Raw genomic sequence first — 26,011 nt, forward strand, 5'->3', positions numbered from 1 at the left:
GATGACATCTGTCAATGTCATGGCCGTTGATGTCAATTTGTAGTGTTTCTTTTACCAACTTAATAACCGAATCTTCAGCAGTCTCTCCTGTGTGCTCTGGAACCCCAAAGACGCGCAGAGAATTCCGCCTGCTAAAGCTCTGCGCAAATCATTTTTCACTAACTTTTCAAAAGTAAGTGGTGCTCACTCAAGCGGAAATATTTTTCGACAGTTAAATTGTCATTTGCTTGAATGGATCTGTACCAATATTAAAATGTGGAAAAATCTTCAGGATATTACAAATATAAAATTTTACAGGACTTTTTCTAAGTGTAAACTTTTTTTGATACGCACTGTATAATAATCATGACAAATGTTCATGCCCTAAGTAATAATGAGAAAGGGGATATTGAATAAGCTTTGGAAAGTTTGTAAAATCGCATGGGTGGTTACATTTTTTCACTCTTGCCTACTCCGAATTATCACTTTTCTATTGAACTTTTCGCACGCTCCCGACTAGTGTATTAAGCCACACCCATCTATACCATTAGCGAATCCGAAATGCAAAGAGACTCCAACCATTTTGTTTTAAAGCTACGCGATTGGGTTTGAACATTTACGTAATCATTACGTCTGCTGATGTAGGTCGTCTGCTAATGTAGGTCTATCTCAAAACAGCAAACTATTATTTAACGATTCGATTATCATAACCTAGTTTCTAAATTTATTTTTCATTAGGCGTTTAACATATCTTTTTTTTATCAAGGATAGAGTAACTTTTATCTTTTCTAAAATAAATGTTACCCCAGTTATATCTTGAGAATCAACAGATGTCGGGGAATAGACGCTTGTTCAAAAGTAGGGTCGATTCGCAAAGTTCGTTTGGTTCACGGTTTGAAGGGGTGATTAAATTTCTTAATGGAAATGAAATTTAATCTAAAACAATTTATGTATATTTTATCTGAGTCGTGTGGTCTAAGGTTGTGAGTTCGAATCCACGCTCTGTCTCCACCTCAATAAGAGATGCCGGAGAGTACATTCTGTTAGCTTCTTGTCGAGGCTCTGGCGGCTGCTTCCCGAGCGAAGCGAGGGATTTGCTATTTCGCGAAGCGAATTAGGCCTTGCGAGCGCTCACGGCGCTCTGCTTTTCTATATCCCTTGCTTCGCCATGTTTGCTCGGACACTAGCCGACAGGGCCTCGACAAGAGGCTAACGTTCTGTCGGCTATAAGGTCAGGAAAAATTTACCTTTGGACTCTTGGGAGAGTGAGATATTTTGTACAGCTTCATCTAATATGCAACAATTTCAGTGAGGAGGGGGGGTGGTCTCCAAAACGATTCTAGCTCTCTGACGGGATGAAACTCTACAACAACTCACTCTCCCAAATGAATGATGGTTAAATACGTACAAACCATTCACTCACTAAATGACGATTTATGACAAAAAGGGCCCTTCATGTTATGACTGCGTTCTTTCCCGCTACTACACACCGGTCGTATACAGAGCAGGAGAGGGAGTCGACACGTACAAAGGTCAGGGGAGCCCAGTCTTTTTTATTTCCAACCAGAACAGTTGAAATTATTTTTTAAATTTTAGTATATATAAAAATCAAATCATTTAAACTTTCAAAAGAATATCTCTTAACTCAACTAAAAAAAAGCTTAGCCTTCACTCTGGCTGTAAAATATCGATGGGACTTGAATCGATACTCTGCAAGAGTGAGAGAGAGAAAGAGAAAGCTAGAGAGAGAAAAATGGATATTATTCCAACGAACATGAAATCTAAGACACATTCATTTCATTTATATTCATTTATAGCAAAATACAAAGCATGCATGCAATCATGCCGACCGTCGACCGGGTAGCGAATATTTTTTTCCGTACATGGAAACGCTATGGCACATGAATTATTCATAAGTTGAGCTAAAAATAAAACTGAAGTTCGCAGGCGCATGGATAGTTCTAGCTTCATCAATTTGTACATGAGCGAATTAATGGACAGGCAGTCAAGCACACTCTTGTACATTCCAATCTCCCCGCTTTCTCAAGTTTCGATTTCTCAACTGTCAAGAAAACTACGGGTTTCAAAGGCACTCTCTCACTCTTAAAGCAAAGCATAACCACCTAAAATAGCTTTTTTGACAACCATTTAACACTAGGTGATCATCTTTAGGTGCCGCAAAACGGTTACTTTTCAAACTTCATGTGTGTGTGTGTGTGTGTGTGTGTGTGTGGCGTGGAGGGCAATGCCAAAAAGCAACCATCCGATGCCGTAGCGTACAGATGGGGATCCCCCTCCCCCCAAATTATATTATATATATATATAATATTAATAATATATATATATATATATATATATATATATATATATATATATATATATATATATATATATCATATTAATAATATTAAAATAAATACAAGAATAATTAAATAAAACCACCACCAAGAAAAGAAAGGAAAGAGAGTGAGCTGAAATATGGTTTTATTTTCTGAATATCATGTAAAAATCTATCACAAAATTAGATTTTTGTAATTTTTTTTTCTCTCACTCGCCTATATATACATATAACTTTAGCTGATAATCATTTACTTCTAGGACACCGTGCGCTTGCTTCACAATCATGATAGGAAAAAAATCAGTTTTTGTTCTGTAGACGCCTAACAGGCTGTAGGGTCACCGAACTTTTTGGCCTGTTTAGCAATAATGGAACGCCCTCACCACACCAACATCCCAAATGGCACCAATACACAATTACCATGTTTTTGTCTTTCCACCAATCTCAGGCCAAATCATGTTCAATTTAGGACTTCTCTTAAGAAGTACTAATGTATAAGGATGGTGCAGTCTATGACGTCAGAAAATGACGTTGCCCCAAGGGTACCAAGGTAGCCCCTGTCAGATTCTAAATATGCACATCCTCATTATGATTATCAGCCAAAAATACATTTAATGCTCAATTGAGAACGCATTATATGTTGCATTGCTTACATTTTTGACCTAACTCGACCTTTCATGACCTTAAATGACCTTTAATTGGTCTGAACACAATATAAATGCCTTGTGATTCATATTTGTGGATTTTATTTAGCATTTGCTATAATTTGATATCAAACATGATACGTTTGTTCCGCACAATAGAAAATCAACAACAAGAGGAAAGTATGAAAGTTTGTGTGGTTTATGACGTCACATAAATAAAATTCCTCAAGATGCCAAGGTCGCACCCATCGGATTCTTAATATGCGCATCCTCAACTTAACTTTCAGCACAAAATGCACATAATTCCTAACTTATTTGTATTCAAAACATGATATTTTTCGCCTTATATGTATTACTTACATTTGTTATGCTATTTGACCTTTTATGACCTTAAATGACCTTTAACTAAAAAAGATGTGATTTAAATGCCCAGTGATCCATATATTTGCATAGATTTTTCATTAGCTTTAATTTGATACTAAACATGACATATTTATTTCATAAAATATGAAAGTCATATATAAGAGGTATGTCAAAAAGTGGGCGTGGCCTATGACGTCAATTTAAAAAAAATTGCCCAAGGGTTCCCAAGTGGCACCCGTCGGATTCTTGAAGTAGACACCCTACACTACAACTTTCAGCAAAAAATTGCATATATACCCAACTTGACGGTCGTGTTGAGGTTCTACTTGACCATATGTTTTCGGCGAATCTGTGCACCACAACACAGATGTACACAGCATGACCAACACACAGTGTGTACAAGGTATACACTGAATATACAGTGCAACTAATAATGGCGTGTGTATAGGAGATACACGCAACAGATGGCAGTCAACGTATCCAACGGACATTTTGAATTTGAGAAAACTGGCCATAAGTTGAACCCGTCTACTAGACGGTTCTCAAAATAAGGCTAATAAATTGCTACCTGTACCTAGATTAGAGTTTTTCATCCTATATTTTGGTATGTTTCAGGGGTTTTAGGACAAATACATGCACTCATATACGTGTTACATCGCAGTTTGGGAATGTTTCAAATCAGCTGCTCACAAAGTGAAACGATTACAGCGGTTTTCACGGTGCTGCGGGTACGCTGATTTAGATTAAAGGAAATGAAACCTTTGAAATAAGTAGGCTTGTATCAACACAAAAAAATCAAAGAATAAGAACAAAAAAGTTTGAGAAAAATCTGACAAATAATGAGAAAGTTATGAGCATTTGAGTATTGCAATCACTAATGATACGGAGATACTCCCATTGGCAATGCGACAAGGATATGTGATGTCACACGTGAACAACTTTCCCTTTGATGGACTATAAAATCCCCTCAAAATGTTTCTTTCTGCTTTTCTTGTGGTGATACAAACTCTTTATCCATGATGTATTCTTTAAAAATCTGTATTACATGCCCTCCTATAGAAAGAACACATGATCTACTGATAGATGTGATAAAAGAGGCAATTTAAGTGACATATATACTACAGTAATGGGGAGAGTTGTTCACAAGTGACATCACACCACTTTCTAGTTCTCGTTCAGTGCATCACACATCTTTGTCGCATTGCCAATTTAAGGATCTCCATAGCATTAGTGATCGCAATATTCAAATGTTCATAATTTTTTCATTATTTTTCCGATTTTTCTCAAACTTTCGTTGATCTGTTTCTTTGATTTTTCTGTTTTAACACAAGCTATCTTGTTCCAAAGGTTTCATTCTCCCTTTAAGTGTGTGCGCGATAGAATATTAGTGTATGTTTGTGCACGGATATTTGTACAATGTTCCTGTTAAAATTTGAATCCCTCGATTTTTAATAATCGTTGTTACTCTAACGTTTATGTTAAATAAATGTTTTCTTTAATTATATGTTTTGTGTTTTGATGATGATCCTCCAATGTCAGGATCTTATATCAATAACTTTTGAATTTGAATTTGTATGTGAGGGTATGTATGGGGGTTGGGTTAGGTTAAGAGAGTGCTAAGGTAGTTTTTAAGGCTGTTCGTGTTTGACGGATGGGTGCAAATTAGTGTGTCACTCGCTCCCACCAACTCCACCCACCCCCTCTCTATCTCTCTCTCTCTGATTTTTTGTGTGAGACACAGGTCAGAATATGTGCGCGTGGGTGTTGATTTTAGAGAGGGGAGAGTTGTGTACACATGTTAATGCACGATATTTTTCGTGGGTACGGACGATCCGGGGGAAAGTTTGAACTGGGTGTGTGTGGGTGGGTGCACGAATGTGTGTGACAGAGTAGTATGTGGGCATGATGAGCGCGTGTGTGTGTGTGAGTGTTAGAGGGTGTGTGTGTGTATGTGTGTATAATTATGTAAAGTTATGTTGAAGCTTGATGTAAAATGGGATGCAATGATAATACATGTATGTTGATATCTGTTTTCCTGCAAATCATTAAATCATTCAGTCATTCAATATTGATTATTATTAAAATACATAGAGGGTTGGGGACTCAGTTTAGTTATTGTTTTTAGATATAAAAGTATTTTTTAAGGAATTTCATTCCATTCTTATTTGCTTCAGTTTTGGGTAAATATATATTATTTTTTTTAATATCCTTGTTGATATAAAATGAACATTTGTGATTATTTGTATTTATCTTCAGTTTATGTAATCCATTTGAATGGAATCCTTGATAAAAACATGTTGAAAAAAGTGTGTGTGTGTGTGTGTGTTGGTGTGTGTGTGCGTGAGGAAGAGTGTATATAGTATTCTACATAGAGTGTATGTAGGTAAATCAAAAGGCAAACTATACATGTATAATAATCATGACAAATGTTCATGCCCTAAGTAATAAAGAAAAAGAGGATATTGAATAAGTTTTGGACAAATTTGTAAATCGCATGGGTGGTTACATTTCCTCACTCTTGCCTACTCCGAATTATCACTTTTCGATCGAACGTTTCGCACGCTCCCGACTAGTGTAATAAGCCACACCCATCTATTCCATTAGCGAATCGGAAATGCAAAGAGACTCCAACCATTCTTTTTAAAGCTACGCGATTGGGTTTGAGCATTTACGTAATCATTACGTCTGCTGATGTAGGTCGTCTGCTAATGTAGGTCTATCTCAAAACAGCAAACTATTATTTAACAATACTATCATCATAACCTAGTTTCTAAATTTATTTTTCATTAGGCGTTTAACATATCTTATTTTATCAAGTGTAGAGTAACATTTATCTTCTCTTAAATAAATGTTACCCCAGTTATATCTTGAGAATCAACAGATGTCGGGGAATAGACGCTTGTTCAAAAGTAGGGTCGATTTCCTCTAATGGGTCGATTTGCAAAGTTCGTTTGGTTCACGGTTTGAAGGGGTGATTAAATTTCTTGATGGAAATGAAATTTAATCTAAAACAATTTATGTATATTTTATCTGATTCGTGTGGTCTAAGGTTGTGAGTTCGAATCCCCGCTCTGCCAATGTCTCCACCTCAATAAGAGATGCCGGAGAGTACATTCTGTTATCTTCTTGTCGAGGCTCTGGCGGCTGCTTCCCGAGCGAAGCGAGGGATTTCCTAATTCGCGAAGCGAATTGGGCCTTGCGAGCGCTCGCGGCGCTCTGCTTCGCTATATCCCTTGTTTCGCCATGTTTGCTCGGAAACTAGCCAACAGGGCCTCGACAAGAGGCTAACATTCTGTCGGCTATAAGGTCAGGAAAAGTTTTTCTTGGGACTCTTGGGAGAGTGAAAGATTTTGTACAGCTTCATCTAATCAGAGAGATAGAACCGTTTTGGAAACCCCCAGTCGGGTGGATGTACAACCACTCATCAGTGGACGAGATAGTCCAGGATAGAAGAGGCATAACCTTGTTTTTTTTTATATATACAATATTTTTTTATGGATTCTTGTCAATTCGAGGGTGCTGATTCCGAATCTGAATGATGCCACTCGTGTAACATTGAGCATTTTCCGCAAATTGGCAAAATCCAATATGGCCGCCAAAATATGCAAATTACCCATGAAAATCCTAAAATTGTCCACACATTGGCTATGAAATGCATGAAATTGTGTGGCAGGAGTGAAATAGTCTCTGAAAAAATAACTTTTGACAAAATATTTATTTTCCTGATATTCAAAATGGCCGCCAAAGGCCCTTGTTTACTCTAATATGTACAATATGAATAGGGAAAACTAATTTTCACAAAAAAATAGCACTAAAGTGCAAAAAATCGCGATGTATGAACGAAGTAATATATGCAAATCATCATTACTAACGAGATATATCATTTATTATGTCATATATGGGAACATTTCTGGATTTGAAATAGCCGCCACTGGCCAAAACAGTATTGCGTACAATGGCAATGGGGGCCAAAAAATTCACAAGAGTAATCACTATATTATTAATATAAGCAATTAATAGTAATTATGTTTTAGTCAGTATTCCACTCGTTTAATCTTAATAATATAGTGATCACTCTTGTGAAAAAATATTTTTACCCAATATTGGTTAGAAAGGGAACATGCATGTTTGCTGGGTATTTTTTTTCACTCCATATTGAAGTTTTTCAACGTAAAATTTACAAAATATTTGGTATCTTTTTACCCAACCAACATGCATGCTCCCATTTTACCCAATATTGGGTAAGCCATATTTTAGAGTGTAGGAGATATTTTCGGGATCCTGCTTTCTTGACTTGTACAACTATCAGGTTAAGATATGCAGGGGGGGGGGGCTTGCCTCTGTTGCAGTATAGTTCAATTATGCCAGCCACGTTTCAGGCATCTAAAAAGCGGTTTATCACCATTCATCGTTATCACGTTTGCTGTATAAATTAATCCACGATTCAAACTAATCATCTACAGCACTCTGATAATTCGATTTGCTTTCAAATTTAGCCAAGGGTTATTATTTGAATTTAAATCAATATAAATTTAATATTTTCAATAAAATCGATTTCTGGTAATACATTTAATATCTCTGTATATCCCAGGCATTCAATTCTTCATTTCATTTCCATTCAAGACATAATACAAAGTAACATCAATCACGACAAGCATTCGTACTTCTTAAAGCAAAAAAAAAAACAGTATAAAATTGAACATAAATGGAAATGGGGGGGGGGTCACTAAAAGCAAAGTATAACCCCCTAAAATAGCTTTTTTGACAACCATTTAACACTAGCTGATCACCTTTAGGTGCCGCAAAACGGTTAGTTTTCAAAGTTCATGGTGTGTGTGTGTGGCGTGGAGGGCAAATGCCAAAAAGCAACCATCAGATGCCCTAGCGTACAGATGGGGATCCCCCTCCCCCCCCAAAAAAAAAAAAAAATATATATATATATATATATATATGTAATAATAATAATAAAATAAATACAAAAATAATTTAATAAAATCACAACAACAAAAAAGGGAAAGAGAGGAGGTTGAAATCTGGTATTCGTTTCTGAATATCATGTAAAAATCTATCACAAAATTTGATTTTTCTAATAAAAATTGTCCTCATTCGCCTATATATATATATATATATATATATATATAAAACATTAGCTGATAATTATTTACTTCTACGACACCGTGCGCTTGCTTCACAATCATGATAAGAAAAAAATTGTTCCGTAGACGCCTAACAGGTTGTAGAGCCACCGAACTTTTGGGTTTGTTCTCTCCCGCCACGTAGCAGTAATGGAGCGCCCTCACACCAACATACCAAATGGCACAAATACACAATATCAATGTTTTTGTTTTTCCGCCAATCTCAAGCCAAATCATGTTCAATTTAGGACTTCTCGTAAGAAGTACTAATGTATTAAAAGAGCCTGCATATTTTGTTTTCGATATATGCACTTTGGAAGTAAGGAAAACAGACTATAGAAAGAGGCCCGGTTTTAACTTCAACTATGATCTAAATCTGTTATGAAATTATGGGAAGCCCAAATATCAAAACCTAGTTTACATTGCATATTTCCTATTTTTACTGTATTCTGTAATGGGTTGAATGGGGGAAGGAAACTGTTTGGGATATTATTCTCAGACAGTTCAGAATAAATTAGGCACCAAATGTACTGAAGATGTTGCACCTTTCTCAGGCTCTTAGAGAGATACTGCCTGCCATAATTGGTCATCCATAAATGTAGTTCAACCACAGCTGTAAACCAGATTTTTAACAAAATATGGGCCATATAGGTTAGTGCTTGAATCTGCAATTAGTAACATATTTCATTCAAATATTTATATATCATTATTATTATTATCATTTATATATTACAAAGTCAAATTATATAGCTTTGCTATCGTTTTTGTCCTTATCACATAGGACATAGGCAGTCTAAGAAAAAAAGCATCTCGATTGTATACTGGAGTTTAAATGGAGCTGCAAGAGTAACCCCCCCCCCGAAAGTTATTGCTTATACTATTATAGTTGCAGTTGGGAAGTTATGAAATATAAAATTCGAAATAAGAATTAAAGATCTGTCTTGTACTGCAGTTTAGGCACTTACGGGTCATTGACTCGAAAGTCATTACTTTTGTTTGAATTTGGGAAGTTCTGAAATATAAACTCATATTTAATGAAATTAAAAGATGTTGCTTGTGCTGCAGTTTAGGAGCTTATCAGGTCGAGATAATGTTTATTGAAAATAAAAGATATTGGCTGTGGTGCAGTTTAGATTTTAATAAAACTCAAAAAGAAAGACAATAGAAATAAAAGATCTTGCTTACGTGCGTAGTTGTTTTATCACGAGGTTTCTTCGTCCTTTGCCCTCGTTGACGCATCACGCGCTTCTTGAGAAAGTTGCATCTGTTGCTCCAGGAAGACTTAAATACAGCTCATCCTGCCTAGCTCATCATCAGATCTGATTAGTGCTCAACTAGATCATCACTCTGAAGACCTCCAAAAGCTCTCTTCCAGATCAACACTGCTTTGACGTCCAGAACCTGGTGAGTTGAAGGCTTCTGATCATTCAGAGAGATAGCATTTTCATTCAGGTTTTTTTTTTTTTTTTTAAGTCAGAAAGGTTTCTTGTCATTGGTCTAGAAACGTCAACAGGCAGTCATAAGTTATGAAGATTTTATGTTGATGTGGGCGCGTCGTGGTATCGTGGTTCTGACACTTGTCTTTCAAACAGAGGGTCGTGGGTTCGAATCGTAGCCATGACGTGTTTTCCTTCAGCAAAAAAAATTTCCACACTGTGCTGCACTCGATCCAGGTGAGGTGAATGGGCACCCGGCAGGATTAATTCCTTGAATGCTTGAGCGCCTAGGCAGCCCAGCTAAAGCCGGGGTAATAATAGCTGGGAGAACAGTTTTCGGAACTGAAGTGGCTACCCTTGGTAAAGATACCTCTATTATTATTATTAGTCCCAAATGCATCTTTTCTGTTTGATGGTCTGCGCCAAACTAGAAGGGATGACTTGGGAAAGGACAAGACCGTCCTTCGGGAACACTGTTAACATGGTTAAGGTATTTCAACCAAGAATTGAGCGCTTTGATTGCAATGTACTTCATGGGACGGGGTAGATGTCCAGACACAAATGAAACTGTTTTTGTCCGTTTGAATTAAAAACAAAAATGTTAGTATAATATTTCAACACTGATTTAAAAAATCAAGAATATTGCTTGCATTGAGCTTTAAATATATTTCTCAATGTTGCATCGGTATAATTATGTATCCAACGGTAACTTTGGGGGTAGTGCATATAATTTACAAATGCACGGCTGCAGTTATATGCAATATATATATATATATATATATAGGTAGGTAAGTATATAGTGATATACTGCAATATATAATAGTGCTCGACTGTGTAGGAGCCACTAAGCTAGTCGTACAGACTGTTTCACCCTCAGTCGCTGATGAGCCTTAGGGTGAAACAGTCTGTACGACTAGCTTAGTTAAGCAATCCAACCAATAAATTATTTATATATATATATATATATATATATATATATATACTACTCGTTAAGGTCCATTAGATGAGGTCACCAACTCCTTGCTTCGTTTAACATACTAGAATGCGCAGAAAAAATAAACATAAATTGCAACGTTCAAACAAATACCATTTCTTGCACACTTCGTCGAACGTGTGAAGATGTTTTTTAATCCAGAACACGTCATACCTCGAAACTACATGTGCTTTGAAATAAATCATACTTACCATTATGTCTGGGAAAATCTAATAAAATGCCTTTGCTTGATTGAAACTCATTTGACACTTATCAAGTAAAAGTATAAAAAATATATCTAGAAAAAGATGCACCATGGAGTTTTTTGCATCTGCAACGGGGGTAGACTTAAGAACACAGTAAATGTATTAAAAATGACCGTCCAATTACAAACAAGCTGAGAGACTTTTGTCGAAAATTGGGGAACCTGGACAGCAGTTTCGTCCTAAGACTTTCGGAGCTGACGAAAAATGGGCAAATATTTCTTTTCAATAGGACGATACTGCTGTTTTGATTTACCAATTTTCGACAAAGACTTCGTGGTTGTTCATTGGCATGAGGGGCACCTGACAATACATTTTTCTACGTTCTTAAATCCGTCGTGCTTGGGGGGGGGCGAAAACTCCCTATTTACCAGTACAACAGGTAGACTTTGGCTCTCTGACTACTCTATGCCATTCATACGCATAGCTAGAAAGTTATTTTCATTGTTAGCACGCTTGGGCTGGTCCCATGATGGAATCTATCCAATCACTTGATAGGGCATCTGTATAACCATTTTGCGTCATATCATATCAAATTTGTCTCTATTCTTGGTTCACTAAAGAGAAACGCTAAAATTTGTGTTTGTTTCAGACACGATGCATGTCTTCCTAGCCCTCATGTTTGTGGCTGCTGCCACGGCCGAGCTGGCCCCTCTGCTCGAGAACTCTGAGCCCATCCCAGGAAAGTACATCATCAAGCTCCGTGTAAGTATAACGTTTTCCGTAGCCAGTTATAATGGGTAATAATCAGAGACCCATTGAGCGTTGTAATCGGAAACATTTTGGGATTGGGATTGAATTCTATTGATGCTTTTAAGCTCAACTGTCCCCTTTAACTCTTCTGCTCCTGATGACAAAAATTAGTTCTTCTTTCAATTTGAAGGATCACAGCAGGAACCTCGGAACGATTTTTGAAGAGGGCTCTGGTTTGTTTATAATTTGACAACGAAAATAGACAAGTTTTCACTTCCAAATGATGACACTTTTGGTCAAATTAACTTTACTATCAAAAAGTGTTTTTGATTTGATAAAAATCTGGTTTCGCTCCCAAATGATGTTGCTTTGCGTGAAAATTCTACATTATAGCATATCAACCTAAATTCCAGAGGTGCAGGGGTGCAAAGAGAATTTGGGGGTGCTTCAGCACCCTTGCTTCCCAGGGCAGTGGACTACAGTTAACACAAGAATCAATTCCAACTTTTAACAAACTACTTTATTACAGGACGATTTCAACATCGATGAAATTGCTTCTACCGTTCGTCTCTCTGGTGGAAAAGTTGGTAACCTTTTCAGAAACGTCCTACACGGCTTCGCTGCCGAGCTGTCCGATGAGGTCCTCGACATTGTGAGTTATTTGTCTATTACAATGTCCATCTTTTTTTCATTTCATTAACTTTTCAATGCAATCCGTTCCATCTAGACCGGGGGGGGGGGGTTGTTTCACAACTATTTAAGTGTGAGTTTGAATCCGACTTAAATTCTCTGTTGCGTGCGGTACAAAAGACATCACCGCATTGGTCAAATCATAGTACGAGGACCCGAGCTACTGTGGTATTACTGAATAGGATTGCACGTTACATACTATGTAGGTCGGCATCTATGTGTGATTGTAAATCACATTTTACTATTTGTGAAACACCCGCATGTGTAGTTCATTTTTTGTTGGTCTACCTTTACCATTATATACCAAATTGGCAAGGCTCTGAAGTTTCCTTACGTGTCATTAAGCAATGCCTTAAGCTGAGAGAGTATGCAATGTCCTCTTTTTACGACTTCAATTAAAAAATGATCATCCCTCACCAAAATAATTGCCAAACTTCCCTCTTAAATAATCGAGCAAGCAGGAGAAGGTCTCCGCTTAAACGTCATACTGCATCTCGACTCTCAAAGCAGACGAGGAGGCATTGCTCGTTAAAACGTACTAATTGTTCACAAATTTGGGGCAAACGGGGCAGACTAAAGCTTCACCCCCCCCCCTCCCGATTCACACCAACCATGGGTTGGTGCCGGGATATATTTCGGAGGGGGGGTGCTGCAAAAACGACCTAAAGGTGACGTTATTTTTCTCATTTCATTATAAGGTAATATAGTGTTACGAAAATTTAGTTTTTAATTTGATTTCCTTTTCTTTTATTACAAGAAATAGATAATTAAAAAAAATCTTACATGTCTTGAAGAGTTAGATGTGCAATCCAAGGTTATGATAGTCCTGTAAAATATTCAGATAAAGTCCAAGTTGGTTGGCGAAGATTCCTTAAATCGAAGTTCACAATGACGGCGATGATGAAATTGATGTTGAAGCTAGATGAATAACAAGAGTCACTGTAACGAGTTGAAATGTCTGTGAAGACGATGTTGATGATGACAAACAGTCAATTTCAGATAATCCATGGGTTGAAAAGCGTTCATTAAAACAGATTGATGGATGAGAACTGAGAATTCCTCTCTCAAAGTAACTGCAAACAGTTCATTGGTGGTATGCAAATAATTCCACAGAAGATAAATGTTGTATTTATTCCAGTTGGAAATAAACTATGCTCTGACATAAAGTCTGGTGTAAAACTCTGAGTTCTGATCTGGTGTGATGATGTCCTTGAAGAAACTGCCAGCTTATAATTATATAAATTTCTACTATTCTGGAAGCTTCTAGTATTGTCTTTAAAAAGAGCGTTATTCTTCTTTCCAGAATAGTCCACTTCTACAAGACTCTTGAATGACCTCAGTGACTTTAACAACGCAAACAATATAGCTGATCATATTGTCCTTTTTCACTGCAGGCAGGCTCTTATGTCTTTGTCTTTGGACATTCCAGAAATAACAAAGATTATTCTATGTCATTATAATAGGCATACATAACAAAACCTTACTGAGACATTCTGGAATATTCTTAATCATTATATGCTATGAATATCCTTAAAGAGGAAATAACTAAATAAATGAATGTAATTGCTCTTACAATTCTTATACACAGCAAAAACTGTGGTGTTAACCGGTGTACATAGAGGACCACACCAGTTATTTTACACCGGTGTTAAATTGTTGGTGTGAGTTTTACACCTATAGGTATTATTACAACACCCACGGTTGTTACATTTACACTCTTTGGTGTTATGTTCAATCTCTAGGGTGTTATTTTAACAACTCAGGGTGTGGTCCTCTATTAACACCAATTGGTGTCAGTTTTAATACCACAGTTTTTACAGTGTATATAACACACCGTATACACACATAATTCTCTCCCAGATCCATGTGATTAGGAATGAAATTCTTTGGGTGATGAATCCATCCGCCACTCTTGATTTTCTTCCCAGTCATGTCAGTGGAATTGTTTGGGGAGTTGTATGTTACCTGTTGTAGTTTAAGGAAATGGCTTAAATTTGTTACCGTTATTTATCGCTGATACAAACTGAATACTGTGCAGCAACGTATAACCTTTAATCGAGGCGAAGGCTGCAGCTTTTGCCTTTGTCGTTAATACGTTTCGCATAACGCCATCAGAGTAATAAAGGCAACTTAGGCAAAATCTGTGTAGCCTCCGTGTAGATTATAGTCTAAGCAATGTAGGACTTCCAATTAAGAATTGACACTTGTAGGACAACTTATTAAGCTTGAATTTGAGGAAAGGAGGAATATAGGGAAGAATTATATTATACAAATATACAATGACACTCGAGGATCTGGCTAAAACTATTCGCATCGAAGGAACATCACATAGTACTAATCTCCCGAGGGCCATCGGCCCGAGGGAGAATAGTACTATGTGATGTTCCTGAGTGCAAATAGTTTTAGCCAGTTCCGAGAATGGGTCATTGTATATTTGTTTTATATCCCTTCCACTCATATATATTCTTCATACGATATTCTTCGTTGATACCCGACTTTTAGAGCAAAACGATTTTTAATAAGTCGATGATGGAACAATCGTTGAGAAGTTGAGAAAACAATAAGCCTTGCCGTATTGATCGTCTGTTCAGCGAGCGCACCTGGTTAGTGCAGCTCGCCGAAAGTTTCCCGTGGCATGCAGTAGAGAGTACCGTTGGGCTGAGCAGCGCTCTGCTCGCATCGCGCCGCACAGCTCGCGAATCGAGTATAGGGGGCGGGGTCAAAAAACGTATAGTTCACCTTTTCCCTAGGGAAAAAATGGACTATGCGTGACGTCAGCAAGGAAAATGAACTATTTCATGGCAAACGTTTTTCGTAGTAAAACTATTCTTTTTCTCCTTGTGTACACTCTCAATACAACAATCTTAAGTAAGGGATTTAATACTTTATATTCCGATTTCGCCCTAACAAACACTTATTGAGTTACTATGAAAGTTCATTCGGACGAACACTTTAGGAAGGACAGAAATTAAAGGAAAATAGAGGAGTGAAAGAATCTGAGATCATAGTGCTAATACTAGGAACTGAGAACTGCATGTCGAAGAAACAATCGATATGACAACTTCATGTAAAGAGGGAATGAGTCCCAATGAGTATGATATCTTAAACAAGTTAGTTACATGTATCTGGGATCAATTCACGCTTGATTGCCCGAGATTGGTCAGCTTATCTTGAATATACGATATCATGCAATATTTATCTCCGTTTTCCACCTCGAATATCTTTGACACAGGTTCGTGGACTCCGCGCCGTTGAGTACGTTGAACAGGACGGCGTCTATCGTACTCAGGTCACCTGGGGTCTAGACCGTATCGACCAAAGGAATCTCGCTCTTGACAATAACTATAGTCCAAGGGGTAATATATTTCTTTCGTTCGTTCTTTGCATTTGTTTTTGAATTCGTATATTTCTTTTTCAGCATTCTGAAATTGTTTTTTTGCTACGAGTGTCTGAAATTACATCCAAACTTTGAACACAATTATCTCAAAATCGTGCTTTGGAGACCAGCCGAGGTTTGTAACGGTTCGTAAAATCACTGAATTACTATATGTCAATTTGGTATAAAACAGTTGCAAATGATATGAAAAAAATAAGTCCCTGCTATGGGAATTAAAGAGAAGAAAAATTGTTTCACAGTATCTCACTTTTGAGTATAATGCATAATTTTGAGATTGAGCCGTGTTAAGTGCATGACTGTGAATGCAGCTAGAAAACACTTCTTTCATCGGAAAAGACGTAAACGTTGGTCCAGTGCATAGGAGAGTCACAACTTATGCACGTTAAAACCAAACACTATTCGTCTAAGAGTAGGGTATGTACTCCGTGTCTTTGCTCTTGCTGGTCCATGGGAAAATCTCAAGAGTGCGTTAATACACCAGGATTAAGTTAAAGGTCAAGTCCACCTCAGAAAATGTTGATTTGAATCAATAGAGAAAATCAGACATGCACAATGCTGAAAATTTCATCACAATCGGATGTAATATAAGAAAGTTATGACATTTCAAAGTTTTCGCTTATTTTTACCAAAATAGTTATGTGAACGAGCCAGTTACATCCAAATGAGAGAGTCGATGATGTCATTTACTCACTATTTCTTTTGTTTTTTATTGTTTAAATTATGCAATATTTCAATTTTTACAAATTTGACGATTAGGACCTCCTTGCCTGAACCACAAAATGTTAAAATAATGGAATTCGACGTGTTCAGGGAGGAATGAAACTTCATTTCAAATGACAATGACGAGAAAATAAAAATATTTCATATTTCATATAATAAAATACCAAATAAATAGTGAGTGAGTGATGTCATCAGTTCCCTCATTTGCATACTTACCGAGATGTGCATATAACTGTTTTGTGAAATGAAGGAAACTTAAAAATGTCATAACTTTCTTATTTTACATCCGACTTTGATGAATTTTTCAGTGTTATGTTTGTTGAATTTTTTTCTTTTTATTCAAATCAAGTGATTGTTGGGGTGGACTTGTCTTTTAAATAAATCAAATAAAATAAAATAAATCAAATCAAAGTTGTAGCACGTTTCCGTGTTCCAGACGATGTAAAATATTACAAGCAACCATGATCCCGGTATTGCCATATTAATTTGTCTCCCATAGACTTTAGTAACACAGAAATATTTCCATGATGGTACTCTACACTAATATGATTATGAACTAATGATACACTCTTGAAAATGTTGGGCAACACACCGTCCACACAAAAATTCGTTAAAACTTAATATCCAAATCTGGGCAGTTTTAAACTAATAATGTGTGCTTTGGGTGAAAACTACAACACGGTATTGGTTGAAAACTACCCAGAGTTGGATATATTTTTTAACCAATTGTTATGTGGACAATATGTTGCCCAACATCTTAAGGGTATAATATAATTCTTTTTGACAGTTTCACGCTTCTCAAACGGTTTTTATCGATCTTGACACACAGCTAAAGTATAGGAGACGTTGATGCTTTTTCCGTTCGTAGACAAGAGGATTTACCGAAACCACAGACTCACGTGTCGTGGTCTAGTGTTAAAATGCATTGGCGTTCATATAGCCAAAAGGCTCAGGTTCGATTCCCGGCGGAGACATTTCTCAGCCTTGAGAAAAAAATCAAAATGGTAAAATTAGCCCTGAGGGAACATGAGCACAAACTCTATTTAAAAAAAAATTGTTATCATTGTTCCTTTCTAATCGGTGGCATTTTTTTTTTCATTTTGTAATGTGAGTATAGAAGAATGGTAGGCTTAGCTTTGACAAAGGTTCCCAAGACCTCTCTACCTATCTGGACATTTCCCTCTCTCTCTCTCTCCCTCTCTCTCTTTCTCTCTCTCTCTCTATCTCTTTGTGGGGATGTTTCTGTCGGGATGCAAAACCTGCCGAAACCCTGCCTGCAACTTTACCACTAGACCACAGAGACAAGTTCGTGGCTCTTTTGAAACTGGTATTGACTGTCGGATATACCACAGACCGACAAAGACATGACATAAGCCAACGTGTCCAAGCTGGACCTAAGCGTATAGAAACGACTCCGGTCAGTTACTTTTCGGCTTCATCAGTAGAAGGAAGAACGCTCTTGGGAACCTTGATTAAAAGCTCCGCCCATCAGGATTGTTCTCTATTTACATTTTTCATTGTACATGATAATGAAACTTATACAGATATAAAAATAGGTGTCTCCAGCAAGGTAGAGAAAAGATGTGATATAGAAAATACCTCTTAGATGATCACGAAAACTGGAAAAGGTCATGAACCATGAAGAAAGACAAAAACAAAGAGTAAACAAGCGGTACCATCTTTACATCGTCTTGCCCCCCCCCCCCCCCCACCATTCAGATTACCGTTATCCCAATTTTGGTGATAATCACGATATGATCGATGGTCGTGATTACATTGATGATGATGACCGGTACGTGATGGCGGCAATGACGACGACGACGATGATGATGAATGTAATGAATATTATTTTTCTCTCTCAACCACAGGCACCGGAAGCGGATATACTGTGTGGGTAATCGATACCGGCGTCAGTGATACCCACTACAACTTTGGTGGTCGTGCTTCCCAAGTGGTAAACTACGCAGGTGGTTCAAATGTAAGCACTTCAGTCATCAAATAATGGAAAGTCTTTGCTTAGCGACATACCGGAATTCAAGAAGAGACAAAACTGTCCGTCAAATGACAATGAACACCTGGGAAGCCTTTGTCGAAAATTGGTGATCCGGAACGGCGGTTTTGTCCTGCACTATACAGAGCTGGAAAAAATTGCTGAATCGCAAGAACTTAAACGCTGTTTTGATTTACAATTTTCGGCAATAGCCTCTCTTTTGTTCTTTGTCATGAAGGGGATTTGATAATACATTTTCTCTGTTCTAAAATCCTCCGTACGTCGACGAGCGAATACTCCCTAATGTCTTTTGAGAAATAATGTAGAACTGTAGGCCTATACTTAATATTCGAGAGAATTTTAAGCTGTTCTTCTTGTTGTTAACACCAAAGCATTTTATTGCCTAGCGAGGATTTCCTTTAAACTACATGTATATAATTTGCTGTCATTGTATTTTATGTATACATGTTGCATTATAATATAGATATTAACAATTCAGAGTGAGACGCGTAGAATGAATTTGGCTACTTTTAGATCGCAATCCCTTTTAGATAGCATGTGATGTTTCATAAAAAAAACTTTGTTATTTGCATCAGATTGTTTTTTAATACCTGTTAGATATTACCTAAGTGCCTCTCTAATAACCCGAATTTTACACAAAATTAATGGCAGTAAAAAAAACTGTGTTCCAAGTTTCGAACGTGAATAACCGTTTATAATTGACGAAATAACAAAGGCAATATGTAGTCACACGAATCAACCATAAACGAATAATTTTGAAATTGTCTTGCTTTAAATAAGGGTTTACACAGACTTCGTATCCAAGATTTAGTTCCTTCAAGAAACTAAAACAATGTTACATGTATTTGAATATGTAAAGTACAATTCCCAGTGGAAAATGCTGAAAATTTCTTTAAAAACTGATACCAATATATGAAGTTATCGGATTTTCAATTTCATAATAATGCGTGCCGAAATGGATAGAAAATAGGTGGACCGACGATGTCATGTCCCCACGTTCCTTTTCTTTAATAGTTTACCGCAAGAAATCAAATTTATTTCATATTTCTTTCTTTCTTTTTTTTATTTATTTATTTGCCACTCGTGGGATGGAACACACTATCAGCAAATACTGTTTTTCGTAGTGTGTAAAAAGGGCTTTTTATTTTCTTGATTTTACAGTCGGATTGTAACGGACATGGAACCCACTGCGCTGGGACAGTTGGCTCCAATACCTATGGTGTCGCGACGGGTGTAACTATCAAGGGAGTCAAAGTCTTAAACTGTTTTGGATCGGGTACCAACAGCGGTGTTATCTCAGGTAAGCTATGCTGAATTACATGCAAAGTGTTGACGACAAAAGATTTGTGATGTGATAGTAATACACCAATACAATACCTTAATTTGTTTAATCCAATACATCGCAATCCAAGACATATTATACAACTAATGCATGCACAATAAAGTTGCTCAATTCGATAATAATTGCCCGGAATATATATATATATATATATAGACATTATGTTACCCAACATTTTAAGTGTGTATAACTACATCAGGGAGCTCCATGATTACACAACATTTTAAATTGCATTTGGCAAGAGTCATCATCAAAGTATCAAGATCTAGCTTTGCTAAATAAACTCGTACCTTTTCATCAATAAAAAAAGTCATCTACATGTACTACAATCTCTGGACAAAGCAAGGCTTTGGTAATGCTGTTTGGGGTGTGTTCAAATTAGTTTGTTTATCAGAGCAAACGAATGTCATATTGAGATCAGTCTCCCCCCCCCCCCTTCCAAACAACTTTATCAGTTTTCCCCATGACACGAATTTAAGCGTTAGAACGTTTTTGTCACCCAGGGGTGGATTATGTAAGGTACTATAGCGGAAACTCTGACATTGCTTCAATGTCACTGGGAGGAGGGATCTCAACAGCTTTAGACACTGCTGTCGGGAATCTTATTTCTTCTGGGGTTCCAACCGCCGTGGCTGCTGGTAATGATGATGCCAATGCCTGCCTCTATTCTCCTGCACGTGTTTCGACGGTAAGTTCAACCAATCCAAGACCTAGGAGCGAACATGGAATACAAGCGTTTGACCCTTGCAATGTTCTTATTTTTTTTCCTACGAGTATACCCCCATGTAGAAATCAGAACCCTCAATTCATTTTCTTTGCTTGCTGGAATGATTATGGTCGGAAACAAATTCTTGAAAGGGGGCTAATTTCTGTACCTATGCACTCCTCATTCCATTTAAAAGGGAATCCAACTCATTGGATTTTTGAGAGGGGTGAAAAATATCAGAATCATGGAATTTTTGAAGAAATCAGACAGGCAATAAAAAACTTATGGCTGTTTCAAAATTTTGATCCATAAGACTATGTCCATTTGGAGTTAGCAACTGTGTAGATTATGACATGTGGTAGGAATCTGTACTTGATTATCAGGGATTTGTGATTTTATCCCGAGTACTAAATCTCTTGGGGCGCAGTGATCAAAATATAACCAGGTAGCATATTGCATAATGTCCTCATGAAAAATATAATTTGAAGTAAAACCATTTTTGATTTTAGACATTTTATGTATTGGAGAAAAAGGAAGCATTGTTCTTACCTTCTGACATTATGATATCTTGATTTTAAAAGTCTGAAGCCAATTTGTCCCCATGGGTAGGCCTGGTCTATTTCTACAACTTTTAACAACTCAAAACTCTCTTATTGTTTGTCCGTTATTGTTCAGTCTTTCAACTATCTCCTTTTCCCTTGAAAACATTCCCCTGTTAACAGGTACACACTTAAAATAGTTGGGCAAGAATATGCCAAACTTTTAACCAACCTGGGCAACCGATACTGTCCACACAATTGGTTAAAATCTGTCCAAATTGGGTAATACAAACTAATAATTGGGTAAAAAAATTGCTCAATTGGATAATATTTGCCCAGAGTACACATATATATATATATATATATATATATATAATAAGACATCAGAAATGCGAAACAAATTCACGAGTAATGCAGTTTTTGAAGTGCCAACAATTAAGTTCTTTTATTCACTCTTATATTCACTTTTTATATATATATATATATGTATATATATATATATTTATCAACATACATTACCCAACACAGTGGACAGTATGTTGCCCAACATTTTAATTGTGTATATGCAGTTACCATGTCTACACTCATACCATTGGTTATTCCGAAATGAAAGAAAGGCTATCGAAACATAAATGCGTCATCGACGAATCATGATTAGTATTTGCAACAAAACGTAATGTAGTTTATTATTCGCTTCGATTTTCTCGAATGCAATGTAATGTCTACATATATATATATATATATATATATACATACACACACACATATATATATATACATGTATATCAAACAAATTAACGTTAGCACAGCTATTACTCTGAATTGTCAAGATGTTAACAGGCAAGTGTTCGAAAAGAGAAAAGTTTCACTTTGTTGATGGCTCGCTCTTGTTTCTGATTAAAAGAAGTTGAAGCGTAGCTCACTTTGCCATTGTGCACAATTTAATTGTTTCTAGATGCTCTGAGCCTTAGTATACATGTTATGTATATTGCCATCTTCGTTTTAAATTGGAGTGATTTTTGGGGGGAATTCAAAATTTCAGGCAATCACAGTTGGAGCTACAGATGGTAGCGACTATCGTTCCTATTTCTCCAACTACGGCAGCTGCGTAGACATCTTTGCTCCAGGTTCTTCTATCACGTCTACTTGGCATACGTCTAATACAGCAACCAATACCATCAGTGGAACTTCGATGGCCTGTCCTCATGTTGCTGGTAAGCCCCACGTTTTTCCATTATAGTCAGACTGCAGATCCTAATGCTGATGAGCAAATGGAGCAAGATTTATCAAAATCCTATCGTGGATAAATTCAGCTCCCTGCAAATTCTCGTAAATTGTGAGACTTTCTTTCTCAAAAATTATACCTTCAGGAAAATGGTTTATTCTTGCCCAAAATAAAGAGTAAATGTCACTCTCTTATCTTGGTTATTTCTTTTGAATAAAATATTTTGATAAATAAGAAAATTTCAGGTCGAAAAAATAGCTTAAACAGAATTTTCTTCCCCTGTTTTCTCTTGAAAATTGTGTAAAACTTTTTGTTTTGGGCACAAGTACTATTCATATCAACAGAAAGGTCATACTCTGTACTTTCTCACAGTATCTTGGTACATGTATTTGGCACTTTTTAGATGGGTCAGAAGCAAGCTTTTTCTATCAAGATACAAAACGAGATTTTTTAAATTTTTGAGTAGCATAAAATCCAGAGATCTGACTGGCTGAATAATGTTTACAAAACAAAACTCATGGGTAATTTGAAGAGATTACCACGTGGTGAGTGTGACCTTGGAGAGCCACCGTTAGGATTTGGGTTGGTGTGTGGTCTCAATGACCAATCAGCGCGCAGTATTAGTGTTATTAAGCTGCTAAATGTATCAAACATTTTCCTTTTGTGATTGGTTGAGTTTCAGGTGATTAGGGTGTTTTGAACTAGTTTAAAATATTGCATGATTGACATTACATGATGTACTATTTTGACAATGACATTACTTTTGTGAAGGCATTTTCAAATTTTCCAAATAGGTCTTACTATTTGGGAAATGACTTTACAGTCTGAAAGTAGTGATAAATACTAATACGACTAGTAGCAGCAGCAGCAGTAGTAGGAGTAGTAATAGTAGTAGTAGTAGTAGTAGTAGTAGTAGTAGTAGTAGTAGTAGTAGTAGAAGTAGTAGTAGAAGTAGAAGTAGTAGTAGAAGTAGTAGTAGAAGTAGAAGTAGTAGTAGTAGTACTATACTACTACTACTACTACTACTACTACTACTACTACTACTACTACTACTAACACTACTACTACTACTACTACTACTTCTACTACTACTACTACTAACACTACTACTACTACTACTACTACTTCTACTACTTCTATACTTATGGCAATATGAATAATAACAACATCAATTTACGGTAACAATGATAAGAATATCTTTGGTAAGCACCTAAATTACGAATGCTTACTGTATTCTGTGTTCGACCAGCAATTAGAAAATATATTCATATCTGGATGATTCATTCATGATTTATTCATTGACTTTTCTTCACTCAAAATTTATAGGTGCCATCGCCCTCTACAGCAAAAGCACTTCTGTTATGCTTACTAATGCTTCTTCCGGTAAGATTAGTGATGTAGGAACTAATAGCCCTAATAAACTTCTCTACGTCGGATAATGAGTGGTGAGTATAATTCCCTCTGTTCCTTTTCAAAACCTTTGGGAACATTCAAGCAAGTTACAAGGCATATTCCTCCTTTTTTCAGGCTACACTTAGGCCCATAGCCCCTGGCTAGAGAGTGACCACACCCGTTCGTGCTACGCACTGGCACTAAGCACTTTTAGAAATGTACGTCCACATAGTAAACTGGTACGAGATGACGTCATTTTTTGGCGTTCCATCTGCCTCAGGTCCTCACACACGTCCACTATCAGAATCGAGAACCTCGCCACATCCATTTTGTGGTTCTCCTAAATCATAGTGGACGTGTACGTGAGTGACGTCATTTTGACCGTTCAAGCCCAGCATGAAGATCAACCTTTCCCTTTTAAAACACAGTTTTCAGTGACTTTTCACAAAATTAATGTAAGTTGTACGATGCATTATGTTTATCATATTTGAAATTGCTTTCTGACCTCCAAAATTTATATCGATATATATCCTAACTCGAGTAAAAAGGAATCAAAGCAAGTGAAAGGGCACGTGTGCACAAGTTGCACTTTCGCATCACCCGACCGGGTCGCCAGGCGATGGTACGCCAGATTATCGCGCTGTTTCACGTGGACGTACGTACACGTACAAGTCGAGTGAAATCTAAAGTATTCGCAATTGTAGTGAACAAGGGCAGACGACGACGTTGACTCAAACGATCAGACGACTGCTACGTCGTTCTCGTTCACTGCTCCTAAAACTCTCCATTATTGGGGTGGGGATTTTTTTTAAATAGTTGTCCAGCTGAAGTAGACTAATGCACTTCATTTGTTTTTTTTCTATAAAAAAACAGGTGGGTGTTTCATAAAGCTGTTCGTAAAGTTACGAACGACTTTACGCACGACTGGAACATGTTCTTAGGTCATAACTCAATTACATATGGATATCACATAGCACAAGAAAGGATCACCAGTCGTGCGTAAAGTCGTTCGTATCTTACGAACAGCTTTATGAAACACCCACCTGGATGGAGAGTGGTCAAGTAGAAATTGATGTCTTGCCTAATGATGTTCATTCTCTGTTCATTCATTATGAAGTTCCAATTATACCCATGACCCCATAATTGGAATTCATGTTTTAACCGATGCGTACACGTCGGCCTATGTGATTTAATGTTTAAAACTTTGTGTCCATGTGTTTTGTTTTCAGGTGGCGGCCCGCTCCAAGCAGCAACGAAGCAGAGTTATGAAACATAAAAATTAAAACAACAAATTAAACTGTTCAATTTTCTTTGAAAATGAGCATCTGCGTGTTTGACTTATCCTGAAATTAATAAATGACACGGTAAAAATAAACATGAAATTACTTTTATTACAAAAAGCTTCTTCCTGCACATGTTGCAATAGGTGGAATTCCAAATCGATATTAATGTAAACGTGGGATAACTGTGGTGTATAGGCTTTTTAAGCCATGTAAGAATACGGGGGGGGGGGTCTTTCTTTTCCGGAACAAGCACTGTTATCGTGCAGTAAAGGCCATATCCTTTGATTATTTTCTTTTTGAGAAATTACTAAACAACGCAACTAAATAAGATATAACGGGATCATAATTAATGATTGATAACATTCTAAATCATCTATCAGTCATGGCGATACTTTTAATTCTAGATGTATTTCTCACTGTATATCGGTTGAGCAAACATCGTGAGGATTCCTTCTTCATGAGAGAGTTGTAACAACATTATAGATAACAAGATCCATTGGTATTTATTGCCATAAAGAAGATGATTCTGGTCTTATATACAAAGAGATACTATGTGATTGGCATGTCTTCTACGAGAATGTTCACGATGCAATACGCCTTTCACACTGAAGTTATCTTCAACATCACCAAGTTAGCCCTCCAAAGTTAAAAGACATTGCATTATCATTTATCGACCATAACCGAAATGTATTATCGAATCTTTAGCGAATAAAATCCAAATTGAACTGCATTACTCATTGTAGTATCTCGTTTATTTTTGTATTATAAAAATCTTATGTCCTGGAATTATGGGTATTGCTTACATAACATATTACCATCTTAAAGTGCCTATGTAACACAAATCGAAGTTAATTCCCATCGGTGCACACGTTGCCATTTAAGTAT

The 26,011-nt window shown here is 36.8% G+C and overlaps 1 protein-coding gene across 1 annotated transcript; it reads left to right on the plus strand.

Moving 5' to 3' along the window:
- The first annotated feature begins 11,728 nt into the window (after positions 1-11,728).
- LOC135157838 (aqualysin-1-like) lies at positions 11,729-25,855 on the plus strand. Its single transcript, XM_064114835.1, has 9 exons — positions 11,729-11,836; positions 12,354-12,476; positions 15,747-15,870; positions 18,500-18,609; positions 19,804-19,942; positions 20,485-20,669; positions 22,269-22,440; positions 23,778-23,896; positions 25,073-25,855. The coding sequence occupies exons 1-8, from the start codon at positions 11,729-11,731 to the stop codon at positions 23,888-23,890; spliced, it is 1,074 nt and encodes a 357-aa protein (XP_063970905.1). The 3' UTR covers positions 23,891-23,896; positions 25,073-25,855.
- Positions 25,856-26,011: the final 156 nt, after the last annotated feature.

The sequence above is a fragment of the Lytechinus pictus genome, unplaced genomic scaffold, assembly GCF_037042905.1.
Source record: "Lytechinus pictus isolate F3 Inbred unplaced genomic scaffold, Lp3.0 scaffold_20, whole genome shotgun sequence".
Classification (NCBI taxonomy): Eukaryota; Metazoa; Echinodermata; class Echinoidea; order Temnopleuroida; family Toxopneustidae; genus Lytechinus; species Lytechinus pictus.

What these genes read in the sequence shown, in the direction of transcription:
- LOC135157838 (XM_064114835.1), top strand. Translation starts at nt 11,729, where the DNA reads ATGCATGTCTTCCTAGCCCTCATGTTTGTGGCTGCTGCCACGGCCGAG. An exon ending in AGTACATCATCAAGCTCCGT is followed by an intron (nt 11,837 to 12,353) that starts GTAAGTATAACG and finishes ACTTTATTACAG; the next exon opens with GACGATTTCAACATCGATGA. An exon ending in CAATAACTATAGTCCAAGGG is followed by an intron (nt 15,871 to 18,499) that starts GTAATATATTTC and finishes TCTCAACCACAG; the next exon opens with GCACCGGAAGCGGATATACT.